Raw genomic sequence first — 15949 nt, forward strand, 5'->3', positions numbered from 1 at the left:
AATGTTTTTTTTTTTTTTTAATAAACGAAAAGAAGTTTTTATTAATGAAAGCATCGCGAAAAAAAGTCACTCGATTTTTCTAGCTTATTATGCCCTTATTTATAACCTAGTAGCAATTAAAAAGTTACAGCGCAGTAGAATTCTATAGTTTATTCATTAGTTTGCAGAACAACGCGGATTATTTTTTCACATTTCGAAACCTTTTCATTCATACACTTTTTTTTTTGTTTATTTCCGAATAGTATTATGCTGAATTCATATACTTATCAAAATCATCGCTTATCGTTTGTCCTTCATGGCATACAAAACAACCTGCAGTGTAACTTGCAGGGGTGGGTTTTGTTTATTGCACTATTATTCAAAGTGAGAAGGCCTCGCATTTGGCAGCTGTTCAAACACGTTGTTTCTGTTTATTTGGCTGGGAATTTCATTTTTCTTTGTTTAGTTGCTTTATACTGTGATATATTATAAAATCTTGCTCATTACATTTCGGTGCTAATGAAGTCCACATTTTGAGTACTAAAAAGCTTGATTCGATAACCGAATGGCTTTTTAAGCCATACTCACAAAATTTGTCATTGAGCATTAAATTTTAAAGAGTCATTTTTAATTTTTGTTTACTTTCGGCATCATTAGCGTCATGGTATTTAAGTGTCCAACATAAATATGTTCTTCCACAATTGATTATTTTGTGTAAAGTGTGAATATTTTGAAGATTAAAATCGTGTTTCACTGTTGTAATTAATTATTTTTTTGCGTGTTCAAAGTAGGTATAACTTTTTAAGGTCCTTGTACTTAATTTTAAAAGCTTTCTAAAGTTTACTTACTATTAAAAAATTAAACTATATTTATTCTAAGCTATATTATATATTTAAATTGTAATTGCTAATGTTTTATTTTGCTATTAATGTTATGCTTAATTTTGCTACTTAAAGACTTTTTTTTGTTTTTCTTAAGGAAAGTAAAACGTCCATGAAAGTAAAAAGAATATTTTTTTTCATTATGAGTTGTTATATTTTTCTAGTAAATATAATTCGCTATTTTCAATATTGTATTTATAAAAAGTACATGCTGATGTTTTTCTATAAAAATAGATATTGTTTCGTTAAATATTTAGATACTCATTTGTTTATAAATATTTTAAAATGTAATATTTTTTGACTTTTATTAAATAATTTTATATCTTTTGGTACTATTAAACAAGTTTTTACATGAAAGAAAATTCTCGGAAAATCATCATAAACTCATATGAGTATGTTTAAAAAATCAAGTGAGGCAATTATTTCACGATACATAAATTAAAGTTTATTGTTTTTTTTTATGTATCACAAACTTTATGTCTAAAGTAAAATTATAACAAGAACTTAAACTGTAACTAGTTTAATAAAATCACATTCGGTGCATATGTCACCTTATATAACTTCAAAATGTTTGAATTTGTAGAATTTTTCTTGAGCGTACCACAAGTTGCAAACACAAGAGCTGATACACATTACAATTTAAACTATTAGTAATAAGTAAATAAAACAAGAAACGTAATAAGTAAAAACAAATAAATAAATATTTTTTCCACATTTGTTTAAAACAAAGTATTTTTAACTTTATCTTTATTACATAACGATGTTGTTTATGTATGCAGTTCAAAATAACGGAAAATATGTTAGTGAAGCAACTTCACGGTAAACCAGGCCATGAAATTTTAGTTCTAAGGTTTTAGCCAAACTGAATTTTTGCTCGGCAATGAAAAATAAAATCAAGTTTCAAAATGTTAACAGATGTAGTATAAAGAACGTTTTGTTGACCATGACCGTAAAGGTTAATAATGAAAAATTGGAACATGTTTATTGCTAAAAAATATTGATATTAGTTTTAAAAAGTTTCAATGGTTCCAGTTTTACCCATATATCATTAAANATTAAATAAAATTTAAAAATATAGCTTAGATATCTGCCAAGTTTGTGCATTCTCAGTGTGCATAAGAAAAGAATCAAAGATGACTCAGAATTCATTGAAAAAGTTATAAACAGATTTGGACAGCAAATCAGACGATTACAATTCTTGTTTGATTAAAAATTTTTTTAATTGTTATGTATCAATAATTACTTAATTATTTCTTTTTGAATAAAAATATTTTTAATGAAAAAATTTTATAACAAATTTGTTTTTCTGTATCTCTTTAATTGTTTTTAAAAAAAAGCCAAGGGGTGCAAGTGCACCCTCTTACACCCCGCTGCCGGCGCCCTTCATTGCAAATATGATAACAATAAGGGTGATAACAATAATAAATGATTTTAGCCATCATATGCTCAGTATTTGACCCAATAAATGCAGCTTATATGGCAGCATTGGTCCATTAAGAGTTAGGACATACTTTTAACACTTCATATTTGTATACCACTGCCTTTTGCTACTAAAATTCCATTTGTCAAATTCAGACCTAGCATCAAATTCTATTGTGGGAGGGAGTGTAAGCTTATAGAAATTCTGAGCAAATCATCAAGTGTCCTATTTCATCAAAGAGTTTCTATTTCAATCTGTCTTCAGTCTATCGTGACAACTGGAGCCTCTCTTACAGGAAACTGTGACTACTGATAGAACAGCACACAAATGTTATGATCTGCATAACATTTGCCTTCTTCCGGAATTTCGCTAAAGTTTCTTCACTGTTAAATTTACCCAGCATTCGAGTTGTATCTGTTTTTGAAGCGAACATAGACATATTTTGCCCACTCTGCTAAAAAAAATATCCAATTGTTCATTAAAAAGATTTGGGTTTAAATACGGGAAGAGATTCTTTATCTCCTCTATTCCGAATTCATCAAGAATTATTTTTCTTTGGAAGGCCCATCCAAGGCATCAAAAAACATGCAGGGATTTTAACACATCTGATGACATAAATTAAAGTCTTTCTGTGATGTACATATTTGCATGTTTAGTTATTCTGCCTCTTAAATTCTGAAACTATTGCATCCCGTTTTTAATATTTGTCAACTAAAAACTCGCGATTTTTGATTTGAAACAAAACCTTTTGTAAGACAAAACTTACTCGCCAACCCCAAATATTCGATTTGCTAAAGATCGTTTAGTAGTACTTTGAAAATCTAGACCTCCGTTTCAAAGTGTGTATGATCTGGATAGAATTTCAGAATTACTGTGCTAATTTTTAAAAAATGAAACCCCAGTTCCTAAAAGCACCTATGCAAAATTTTAGTTTTCAAAACATGTTAAATTTTCCAAATAAAATGTTCTGGCTACAGTTTTTTTAAAATAAAAAACCACATTGTCTATGATCCAATTATTATTATTATTAAAAAAAAGCTCATTACCTGTATTTTCAATACATTGAAGGTAATCATAGCAATGTATTCGATAAAAAAGACACCTGCGAAATTTTTGCAGATGTTTTAGAAACAGCTGTCACGTTTAAAAGTCTATTATTTTATGCAAGACAAGCAGGTGGTGAAAGGGAGCACAAATGTATAAACTGACTTACGTAAGGATAAAACAATTTGCAAGCGAGATACCTAGCCCTCCCCCGATTTGAAAGCCCTGGGGCTAATTGCTAACTTTCCCCTCCTTTTTTAGGAACTTCTAGAATGAATCTACTTTTGAAAACAAAGATATGTTACAGACTAATTGAAGCAAAGAACAAAAAAAAGTTGAGAAAAAAATATATTAAAAGACTTGAAAAAATTTATAATTTTTGAAATAACTATCTATATAATTAAAAGAGAGTAATGTTATTGCTTATTCGTTTTCATAGTGTGTCATGCGACATTAAGGTCAGAAATCAACAATTTCAGAAAATTTTTATTGATATTTTGATAAACGCATATAATATTTTTCAAATAGAATAGAACAAAAAAAATTTTTTTTCGATTGATATTATTTAAATACGTAGCATTACCAAGTGTTGCAAATTAGTTTGGATTCTTTTTAATTAAAAAAATGTAAAAACTTAAGTGCAACTAATTTTGTTTTATATATTTTTTTTTTAAACATCCTGTATCATATTTTTTCAGCTTTTTTTCTAGTCGTAAATAACAGTTGCAGCTTTAACTAAGTGACCCCATGCATTATCTGAGTCTTTATTGTTTCCAATGTGCTTTATTGATAAGACTTTAATGTAAAAAATGAAGCTTTATAGTTTGTCTAATGTAAGAACTCCTCTAGACATTCGTCTGTACCCGTGGCGGTGACTATGGTAACTAGGTATAACTATTTCAAGTAGGGATGTGGGGTCATTGTTTAGGACAGGTTTTGTCTCGGGTCGGCGAGAGAAACAGAATATTTTCCTTCGGTCTACTGGGCTAGCCCTAGAGTGAAGAGATGCTACCCTCCCTGAAATGCACTATTCTTGTTTCCATAGCAGCAGACGGCCTCATACTTTGTGGCGGGGGGAGTTCTTACCGTTGACAGACTATACCTAACTTTATGACACTATCAAATCAGTATCCTTTAAAATTTTGGGCATAGAAATTCACAACGAAGTCCAGTTTATAAATATACCGAACGTTGTGCCGTAACTGATGTGGAATTATAAATTTTGATTTTATAGCATTACATAAATTTATTTGTGTAAAAAGTCTCGATCTCTTTGTGTCGGCGTGTGTGACACACATTATAATTTACAAATATTTCAACTACTCTGTGACCAATGTTATAATTTTAATAATTTTAACTGTTATGATATTATAAATTTATAAAAGTACAGATATTAAAAATTTAATTCGAAAACTATCGTGATAATTTCAAACATTTACGGTTGCTTTATCTTATGTTAAATATAAATATAGTGGGCAGAGTTCATCTCTTTTTAAATTTATTTATTTAAAAGATTCTGTGAACTGTGAAGTTGTAAATAACATTAAGATAATTGTGTCCATGTATCCTAAGTTAAGATAATGAATGATAAATAGTTGTTTATATTTTGATAAGGAACTAAATTATACTTTCTTTGTTACAGACAAATAGCGAAATGTGTTCAAGAATGTAAATCACAAGCTTCAAATGCAAAAAGGTAATATTTTGTTGTAGCCTGATTATTTCCTATTTTTATACTATTTGATTTTATATCAGTTAAACTTTTTATTGGTCGTTTTTTCGTTAATTCTTTTAGCTTAAAAGTTATTGGAAGTTGTGGGCTATTAAAGTAGCTAAAGATCAAGGAGAAAGAATGGTTTATGTCCATGAAAGTTAATTTTGAGAAAAAACGAATCTCAAAAACGGACAGGAAACGTTTTTCTACAGAACATCCCAATTTAACTGTGTAATAACTCGCAGGGAGAACCTATTTTCACCTTAATGATTAGTCAAAACTTAGCAATCTTCATAGATGGCGATTCAGTCGTAATTATTGTCAAAAATGGATATAAACTATTCTTCCCCTTAGAAACTTCAATTTTTATCTTTCATCGTATTCAGTTTTTTTTTCTGATTAAATCAATTTAATTTTCAGATAAATAAAATTTTTGAATTTCAAATAATTCTTAAGTAAATTTTATTTTGATGAATTACATTTCCTTCTTTTTTTTTCGTAATTTCTTAACTATTTATAATTTTTTTTTATGTATGTTTAGTTGATGGCATAACAATAACATACCAATAAATAAAGAATATCTTTTTTATATTTGAAGTAAATATATTTAGGGTTATTCTTTATACTTTATTGTTTTTTTTCAGTATTTAATTTGCTTATGAATTTTTTTTTTTTGGTTTTAAAACAGAATTGCAAAAAATTTAAAGCATGGACAAGGAAGCTCTCATTCCCATTCATCTGAAACAAACGGTACGTATATTTTTTCACCATTTTTTTTAATGGATTCTTAAAGTATATTTTTATTCTTTGTTGATTATTTTTATTCTTTCTTTGATTCTTTGTTTGACATGTAAACATAATAAATACATTGCAATACTAAAGAACAACTATATTCTTCGTAGAACATCGAAAAAATCTGCTTGCGTTTGATTTTATCATATTATTTTTGTGTTTTTTGCCTTCCTCACATAAAATCGGGTCACATGATCCTAAGGTGTCCTAATAATCTTTCCATTTTTATAGATTTAGCTCATAGCACATTTGGATCAATATATTTAGATTATGTTATACCGTTTATGTTTGACGTATAGTCGACTACGGCTGTATTTTAAATACGTGAAATTTATATGTGTATGCGACTCCTTCCGTGCAGATTGGCATTCAAAATCACACTGATTTTGTGATTTTATATAATTTTTTTAATACATTAACTTTTTTTCGATTTTATTTAGTAATCATTATTATTTTATTTGTTTTACAGGGAATTATGACAGCGAAGATGACTTTGATGATTGGGGTAGTGATTTTGAAGACAGTGATGATGAAGTAAAAAATTTATAACGATTATTTCAAAGCAACATTTTGTGCAAAAATTTTTAAAAATTTCTTATCAATAATACTGTGTTAATCCTCTTTATATCATTTATTATATATTTGACATTTTTATTCCACAATTTCATTATTTAGTTAAAAAATTTTCATGATACTATACTAAAAATTGCATGTTGTTAATAAGTGCTCTANTTGTTATATTATAATTATTAATTATTATATTATAATTATTAATTATTATATTATAATTATTAATTAATTTATTATAATTATTAATTATTATATTATAATTATTAACTTTTATATTATAATTTTTAATATAATTATTAATGAATTGAAATATTAATGTCGCCAGAGAAAATTAATTAATCGTGGCAATAGGTACCTCATGCATTAATCTAGGTACTGTGGTAATAGTTTTTTATTCCCCCAAAGTACTTCCAGAGTACCCCCATGGGTACCTTCAATTTATTAAGATCAGAATAGAGTTTCCTACTTCTTTATATGATAAATGTTTTCGGTTTTTATAAAAATGCTTTGTATTCTAGTGAAATTTTATGCTTTCATAAGGTTTAAGCAATAAAATGATTAAACATTTATTCATATCTGAAAAATTAGGGGCTTGGAGCAATATGATCACAGAAAGATTTTTTGACAAAATTTATAGAACATCAAGATTTCCACGTTTCTGAAAGAATTTTGTGTGTTTTGTGCTGTTATTTAGTGGAAATTCTTGAAACTTAAAAAGTACTTGTCTGTGAAAAATACTATGGAACAGTTTGGTTTAACCCTTTCACGCAGATGGCATACCGGTGTCCCTTTTATGTATATTTTTTCTGACACTCAAATTACAAGCAAAAATATATTTTGATAATTTTTTAATTATAAAAAAAAACTAATAGTTAAAAAAAACTGTTAGATTATGAGAATTATATATGTATTAAAATATATAATCCAAAAAAAGTAGTTAGAAATTTTTTTTTCAATCATATTCAAAATTTTTTCAATAATTGACTTTGCTAATTAAAGAAATTTCATTGATGAATAACTGTTCTTTTAGATTTAAATAACTGCAAATTTGAAAAATTTTGTTTGGAAGTCAGCAGTGTTTGGAGGATTTTTCCTTTAAAGCAGAAATGGACACAGGCATTTCATGTTGTATTTCGTAACTATAAATTATTAAAATTCTAAATGTATTATAGAAAAAAGTATGAAAAATATGTTTCATAAAAATTCTGCATTAAAGGGTTAACAATGTCACTTTTAAAGAAATGCTGTTTATCACAATATTTCTCTAAAGTCTTCATCTGTTATTTCTTAGTCATTTTTAAATCTATTATTTTTATAGCAATATGACAGTCAAGTGTAATTTATTTATTTAAAATGGAAAAAATAATTATTTTTATGTGAAGATTTTGTTTTATGTTTAGAAATTTCTGAAAAATTCAAATTTGTTATAAGTAATAAAATATTTAATGTCCGAGACATTTATTTCATTAGTTTAACTATTAATTATTTTGGGGTACATATACGTGTAAAAATTATTCACTTTGTTTAAGCAAAGCGTTGTTAATTAGGCAGAGACTAAATATTATTAAAAGCAATTAGTTGCTCCTGATTTAGTGAAAATAAGAAAGAAAAAGTAGGCTAAGCAATTGTATCAATACACTGTAACTTTTAATTTAAAATTTATACTTTCTCTTTTAGGTAGTTAGTGAAGAATCTCTTGAAGTTAACAATAATAGTATTATTCCACCATCACCAGGTAATTGTTTTGAGTAATTAGGTGTACATTTTTTTCCGTAAAACTGGACTAAACGATTATTAACATCTGAAATGTTAAAAAATGATTCCAAATGCTCTTTGCTGAAATAGCTCAAAATATATTAATTGTAGTGTTTTTGTTAATTTTTTTAATATTAGTATCTTCACTAACATCTTCAATAGCTAACTCTATATTGTCTTATAAGATATATAATCAAACCGAATCAAAAACTCTATACAAACATTTCCTCATTCTTTTTCTTGAAAGTTTTTAACTTACCTTTTATCTTACTTTTAATATTATTTTACTTTTAATGTTTTATATTGGTTCATTGGTTTTGATGAAATATGTTTTCTCTAATTCTTATTTGGTTTTCTATAATACATATTTTAAACTTTTCTCTTTTAAAAAAAAAATAATCAAATTTTTTCAATGACAAATAATTACTTATTAATAGTTATTAGGTGAAGAACTTAGTATTTATTGTATATTAAATAATGATGTTTTTTAAGTATTAAGTTGGGAGTTTTAAATTTTTAAGACAAATTCATATATTGTTTATTTATTGGAGATATAAGTTATTATCAATTCATACAAAAACTAAATTAATTCAGGGCCGGGATAGCTTGGTTGGTAGGGCGTTGGTCTCGTGTCTGAGGTCGTGCTTTCAATTTCCGCCACAGGAAAACTTCCCATGTTGTGGTGACTGGTGCACGTTAAATCTGTAAGGTCACAAAGTCCACCATGTTCCCATATCAAATCATACCTCTATAGGTATCGTTCTCTAGTTCAGGTCAAAATTACGATCTGTGGATGAATGAATGGGTCCAATCCATAAACGGTTTGTGACGTATCTGTGTGGCAGTAGTCGAATTCTTAGCCATAGATGGAGCCACTGGGAAGCAAGAAGCGCACTCCTTTTGCTTTAATGGCATAGAATGACAACAACAACTAGATTCATTGTACCCTCCAATAAGAAGATTAAGAACATTAACTCAAGAAGAAGATAATTTTTTTTAAATATAATGTACTAAGCAATATTTTTTTAATAATAGATAGATTTATTGATTAATTCTTCTTAATGAAAGTAACCCTCAAGGTGATCTTGACTCAGTTTGAAATGTTCTTTTCGATATTTTTTTTAAGTCTATTTTATTAATTTATTTTTCACTACTAGTAATTTTTCATATATTACCTCTAATTCTGTCTTTCAGAGTGTGAAAGCAAATCTAGTGGAAGCTCTCCTATTCATGAAATTCCGAGAGAAAAAACCATTCCAAAACCTCCAGATATTTCAATTGTTCCTAAATCTGTTGCTGAATCAATAATGTGAGAAAAGTGGCTATTATTACTAGTTTATATTTTAGTTTAAATTATTACTACTATTCAAACTAATAAATAAGAAAACGTGGTCAACTTTTTAAATATTTATGTATTTTATGTGTTATGTATTACTTGTAAAGCCTTAAATAGTTTCAAATATAATTGCAACAGAGGTGATTTAATAATTATTGATTTTTATTTTTATATGATCGATGTCACTTTTTTGTATAATTTATTATTTTTATATTTATTTACTAATGCTATATTTTATAACTTTTTGAAAATATTTCACTATTAGATCTAGTGTTCACTAGTTCTAATGGTGGTGTAATGTAACAAGCGTATTTTAACAAAACAGAGCTTAGAGCAGAATTTATTAAAAATTGTCTCGAGCTGTGGTTAGATAACTTGATCGAGTTAATCATGATCTATGATTATTTTTTTCTTCTCTTCTGATTTTTTAAAAGTGATAGTTAGTTTTTTTCCCTCTCCTGATTTTTTTTAAAGGGACAGTTAGATTGTTTTTAACTCTCTACTGATGTTTTTAAAGTGATAGTTTTATTCTCTCTTCTGATTTTTTTATAGTGATAGTTTTTTCTCTCCCTATCTTCTGATTTTTTTTAAAGTGATAATTTTTTTTCCTTTCTGTCTTCTGATTTTTTTCTATCTTCTGAAGTGATGTTTTTTTTCGCTTTAGTATTTGTGTATAAAGTTCTGAAATAAATTTTCTGAACTCATGTCGTATTTTCTGTTAGTTGTGACACTGCAATGGTGATCATGATCAACTGAAAGTTGCACAGAGATGGTGATTGCCACGTTAGCCTCCATCTGAATCTGCTACTGTTAGTAACTACATACATAGATTTTATTTATGTCAGTTTAAATTAAATTTTTTCAAAGTTTTCTTTTTATTTATTATACTTTCCCCCCCATCTTACTATGAAATTAGTTCGAATTTTTTTAAATCATGAAAATAACACTAAATTCAAAAACAGTTTCTTAATTATAATGCATATAATAATTGTTGCATTATTATAATATTGTATTATTATATAGTATTGTAATGTAATAATATTATATTCTAAAGATAATATGTATTATGTGTTATTTTACATGTTTATTATGTATAATACAAAAAAAAATATTTTTTAAAATTATAGTTATGTTTTGTTTGCATCATATTACAGTTATTCTATCTTAAAAGATTTTTTGAGACATTATTTATAAATAAGATTTCAGAAGTTTTCTTTTTTTATTAATTTGTCTGATTTATTAATTGCTTTTCATTTTACTACAGCACAAGGAATTCAAATCAAACAACTTGTGTTTCTAGACCACCTCTTAAAAGACCACCCAGTCAACCTCCACCACCACCAGTCTCTCAGGTTTGTTTGTTAAAAAGTTAATATGTAAGATGTTCTGTAATTTGCTGCCATAGTTTATATTTGTAAAATCTTTGTAAAACAATTTAAGTAAAAAAACGTGTATTAAAAGCCACTCATTAGTACTTATGTGAAAAAGGAGAAAGTGACCAATCATTAAAATTCTAAACTCTGAAAATTCTCTATCAGGTCAATAAAAACAAATTGGGGATCAAATCATCTAAAAACAGTTTTTTTGAAGAGCAAGTTTGAAGATGATTCTACATTTTCAGGAAACTGATCCATTAATTTCCTTTGAGACAAATAAACTTAGTTTAAGTTGTTATTCCTCCCTGTGCTTATTGACGTCTAAAATGAGTAGTCAGAATTTGGGGACGTTTTTTTCTCTCCCATGAATATTAATTTGAGTGCTCTGAAGTGCATACATTTTTTACCTTTCACAAAGTTTGTAAAAATATATGTGTATTAAGAGTGAAATACCATTATGAAATATCATGAATATGTAAATATTTAAGCTTTGCTCTTTTCATACCTTATATGCTTACATTCTAATTATATGATGAAATTCTAGGGTTACAATTCACTGTGGAGAATAAACAATGAATGAATATATTCCCAGTATTTATATAAATTATTAATTTTAATGATAATTTTTTTTCTAATATTTATTTTAATAGTAATATTTTTTCTGTTTCCTTATGGAATTTTTTACATGTCATGAATTTTTTGCTCTAAAATTTTTTTAAAGAATATTTAGAGATAATACCAATTTATATTTTAAACTCCTCGTTTTAAAATAATTTTTTTTAGTTACCATTTATTTAAAAAAATTTGTTAATCTTTATCTTATAAAGTATGTAATCAATACAAATGTTTTTTTAAGTTAAAATCTATTTATTTTATTTGCTTTTCTTATTTTTATCTGCTTTTATCATTTGAAATCTGTTTTACTTTATAATTCTTTTGCATTTATGCTGAATAATTCATAACTTTTAATTTTTGTATCACAATCATGTAATAAATTTGGTGCATTCCCATGGTTTTTTTTCTCATTTCTGTTTAATCACTTCATTCCAGGATTTAATTTATCCATAGTTTAGTATAATATTTAATGTTATATTATACTAAACTAATCTAAATAATTCATAAAACTAGTCTAAATAATTCATGACTTTTAATTTTTGTATCATGATCATGTAATAAATTATGTGCATTTTCATAGTTTTTTTCTTCACATTTCTGTTAAGTCACTTCATTCCAGGATTTAATTTATCCATAATTTAGTATAGTATTTAATGTTTATCTAATAAATTTTCATACTTTTTGGCTGCATTTTACTTTTTTCTATGTCATCCATTATTTATACCCTTCTTAAGCAACACTCTTATATTTTCTAATATGGTGCTTTCAGTTTTGTTCTTCTCCTCAACTAAATAGTATATTTAAAATAAAAAAGTAAAATTTTGAAAATTAGTGAAATTTTTATTGGTTTGATAAATAAAGAAAAAATATAATGTCTTTATTTAATTATTTAAATTAATGTTATCTTAGAGTTAAATTATTGTCATTAATTTTTATAAATATTTGTTCTACATGGCACCAAACTCTTATTGATAGTAAAATATGTATACCTTTAAGTTGGCAAAACCTGAGTTCGACATAAATACTTAGCTACTTACAAAAAGGAAATATGTCATACACTGAAACAATTAATTAGCAAGTTACAGAAACCTGGAAAATAGGTTTTCTTAAATTTTTCCCAGCATAGTTATATATTTATTAATAACTTTTTTTCGTCATTTTGAAGTCGAATAAATAAAATAAAAAACGTGGTGGCAGCACTAGTTTGGTTAACATTAAGAACACCACAATTATTTTAGATTTAAGTAGAGATTGATGTAGTATAGATATTAGTTTTGAAACATCAAATATAGTTGTATAAACATCAGTAATTTTATCATTGTCTGTTTCAAATTTAAATTTAATAACAAAGTAACTTTTCCTTGTAGTTTGATTTATGAATTTTATATTCTCTAATTATAAAATTGTTTTGATTTTGAAAGAAGAGAAAAAACAGTTGCTGCTAAAATCTGTTAATTCCAATGAAAACTTTTATAGTTGATGTTATAATTCCAGTTGTATCACAATAAGTACAAATTCTAATTTTACTGATAGGTTTTTCTATAATTGTTGTGTTTTGATTTCATATATATTATATATTTAACCATTTGATCATTCGTCTTAGCTTTTTGGAAATTTTAATTAATTGTTTCTTATTATTAAAAACTGGTTTCTCCAATGTAATTCTTTGAGAAAGTCAAGCAAATCGAAGAAAATTCTGAATCATTTTCCACAGAGGGTTGAAGGGTTGAAAATTATTTCCCTGCTTTTAAAACTATTCTTTGTCATTTAAAAAAAAGTTAAGTTAAATTTTTTTCTTATTCAGAAAGAAAGTTTTCTGCTCATAAAATCCAATTTATTCTTCTCATAAGAAATAAAATTTTTTGATGTTTTCTTTGATAGAAAGAATTGTTTTTTGAATTTTTTTTTTCAATAAGATATTTTCCATTTATTTCTTCTAAAGCTCTTTTTGAACTTTACTTACTATTGTAGCCAGTTATATTTGTTTGAGGTCTTGATATGAGAGGAATAAATTTTAAAATTAATATGAATTTACCATTTAGCTAATGGATGTGCAAAACAATGATATTTAATAACAATATCAAGACTTGATAATCATCTATCTTTGAGAATCTCATTCTGCTTTCTTGTTTGTATTTTCTTTAGTTGAAAAATTAATCTAATAATATGTTTTGGCTATTTGCTTGCACATATTTTGTTGCTTGTATACCTATTAAAGTTTATATTCAGCATTAATTTCATAATGAGATAAATCGGTGAATTCAATTGGGGTAATATAAATTATTATAAATTCCAGTTTTTATTCATAAAATTTTTTTCTGATCTCTTTTCAGGTAATATTTGCATTTGTTTAACATTAATAGCATTCTTTAGTATTAAGATTTATTATTTATTTTAAAATGAAATACATATTTCGGATTTTAGTAATGGTTACACTAGAAACAAAAATAAAATCTCTAACATGATATCCGCTAAATTAATAGTAGTGCTTTTCATGGAATTTTGCATACCATTTGAAGATAACATAGACGGTTTAATTTATTAATTTTTTCTATATATATATTTTTTATGAATGCTGATATGTTTAGTGTTTACTCATTGTATAATGATTTTGTGTTATTATAGGTACTTAGTCAAGAAGAACCTCAAGAAGATTATGAAATTCCAATTGTTTCATCTTCAGCTTCTGTCAACGTTTCTAGTTTATCTCTTCAGCAAAATACTGTAAATCAAACGACTGTGATTGGTAAGTTAATTTATTTTAAATGATAATGACATCAAAATCTGCTCTTGAGCGCTACTATTTCACAGTATGAAACAGTTTATTATTTATGTTTTATCTAGTTACTAACTAAAAACAAAACTTGTCGTTAGAACTAGATATCATTGAACTAATTTGTTTTAATTACTTATACTTAGCTTAATTATAATTTATTGTGAATAAATTTTTATTTTTCATAAGCATTTTAAAAGGCAATTTTTTTTTTTACATTTCAGAAACTTATGAAATTGTTGAAGCGGTAAGTATATTTCATGTCACTTATTTTGGTTATAATTATCTTTATGTATTTCATTATTTTATATGAAACATAGTGTTACAGTAATTATTTATTTTGACTGTTTTAAACTAAAAGAGCATATTTTTTATATTTAGCCTGAAGAAAACTATGAAATTGTTGATCGTAAGTTGCTTTTTTTCATATTTAATTAATTTGATTAAGCTATTTATGATCATTATAACTTTTAATGTTAATTATTAATTGAAATTTTTTAAAGTAAAAACAGTCTCTAGTTTTTAATTTGACTTATAACTTTGAAATACATGTTATTAAGCTGAAAAGTCAATATCATAAATTTATTAATTTAAATTTATTTTACAGTTCTGTGAGTGAAATTTTATTTATTTATTTTTGGACTGTTTGGACTGTTATTTTTGGACTGCAAAATTATGCGACTGCTTACAACCTACAGCTTGCATGCATAAAAATTTTAACTACCATTTTAAAAATATTAAATAGCCATTCTAAGTAATGCCTTAATTATCCATGAAAGGGCTAGTTGTAGAGAACATCAACACATTTATGACTACTGCAACTAATAAAGCTAAAAAATAAATGAAATAAAGAACTTGACTATTTCAAAAGCAGATTAGAAACTAAGTGATAAAAATTAGACTAGTTTTCCACAAATACTAATTGCCATTTCTATTTTCAATGGCATCATCATTGTTATTTATCATAATTCAGGCATAATTGAAATGTTCTATAAGTCTTTAGTTTGATATTTATACATTTCTAATAATTGTTTATATTTATATCCCATTATTTTTTTTTATTAAAGTTTAAATTGTTCGATTGTTTTGTATTTGCTATTTATGTAAATATTTTTTAATGAATACTATTTTTCAGCTCCTATGAATTCATCAATTATGTCAGAGAAACCACTTTTACCACCAAGGCATATAAAATGTCCTGGTAGTGTTTCACCTCCTCCACTGCCCCAAAAACCCTTAAAACTGAAAGAAAACTTACTTGGTAATGAAAGAATAGATGGTGTAAAGACATTTTGCCGTCCTAAGCTTCCAATCAAACCAAACAATGATTATCCTGCTGAATCAAGTCCTCCCACAACGTCCCCTAATATAGGCTTTATAAGTTCTTTGATGGGAAGAAGATCAAGCACTCCTACATCTTCTCCTAAGACTCAACACAAAGGAAATGTTGATAATTTTTCCACTAGTCCATCTAATATGAAATTTTTGAGTGGAAGTCATTCTTCATTGTCTTCATCGTCTGATAAAGATGGTTAGCAGATTTAGAAAACTTATAATTTTTAGTGTTTGTCTTCATTTAAACTGTAATATCTTCATTTAATAATTTTTTATTTTAAATTCCAATTTATTTAAAAGGAAATTTTGAATTTTATTTTTGTCTTGTGTTTGTGTTAGTCTTGTGCTTAATTATCATG

General features: G+C 26.1%; 1 protein-coding gene across 2 annotated transcripts in view; it reads left to right on the plus strand.

The window, feature by feature from the left end:
- Positions 1–15949, plus strand: part of LOC107453700 (lymphocyte cytosolic protein 2) — a 63529-nt gene that overhangs the window by 38473 nt on the left and 9107 nt on the right. For both annotated transcript variants that reach the window (XM_016070619.4, XM_016070620.4), the window contains 10 exons: positions 4967–5020; positions 5727–5788; positions 6300–6364; positions 8078–8135; positions 9350–9464; positions 10756–10843; positions 14108–14228; positions 14480–14502; positions 14637–14664; positions 15391–15786. In XM_016070619.4, the coding sequence (XP_015926105.2) occupies positions 4967–5020; positions 5727–5788; positions 6300–6364; positions 8078–8135; positions 9350–9464; positions 10756–10843; positions 14108–14228; positions 14480–14502; positions 14637–14664; positions 15391–15786 (1010 nt within the window). The remainder of the gene's footprint in view (positions 1–4966; positions 5021–5726; positions 5789–6299; positions 6365–8077; positions 8136–9349; positions 9465–10755; positions 10844–14107; positions 14229–14479; positions 14503–14636; positions 14665–15390; positions 15787–15949) is intronic.

Source organism: Parasteatoda tepidariorum, chromosome 2 (genome assembly GCF_043381705.1).
Source record: "Parasteatoda tepidariorum isolate YZ-2023 chromosome 2, CAS_Ptep_4.0, whole genome shotgun sequence".
In the NCBI taxonomy this organism is placed as follows: Eukaryota; Metazoa; Arthropoda; class Arachnida; order Araneae; family Theridiidae; genus Parasteatoda; species Parasteatoda tepidariorum.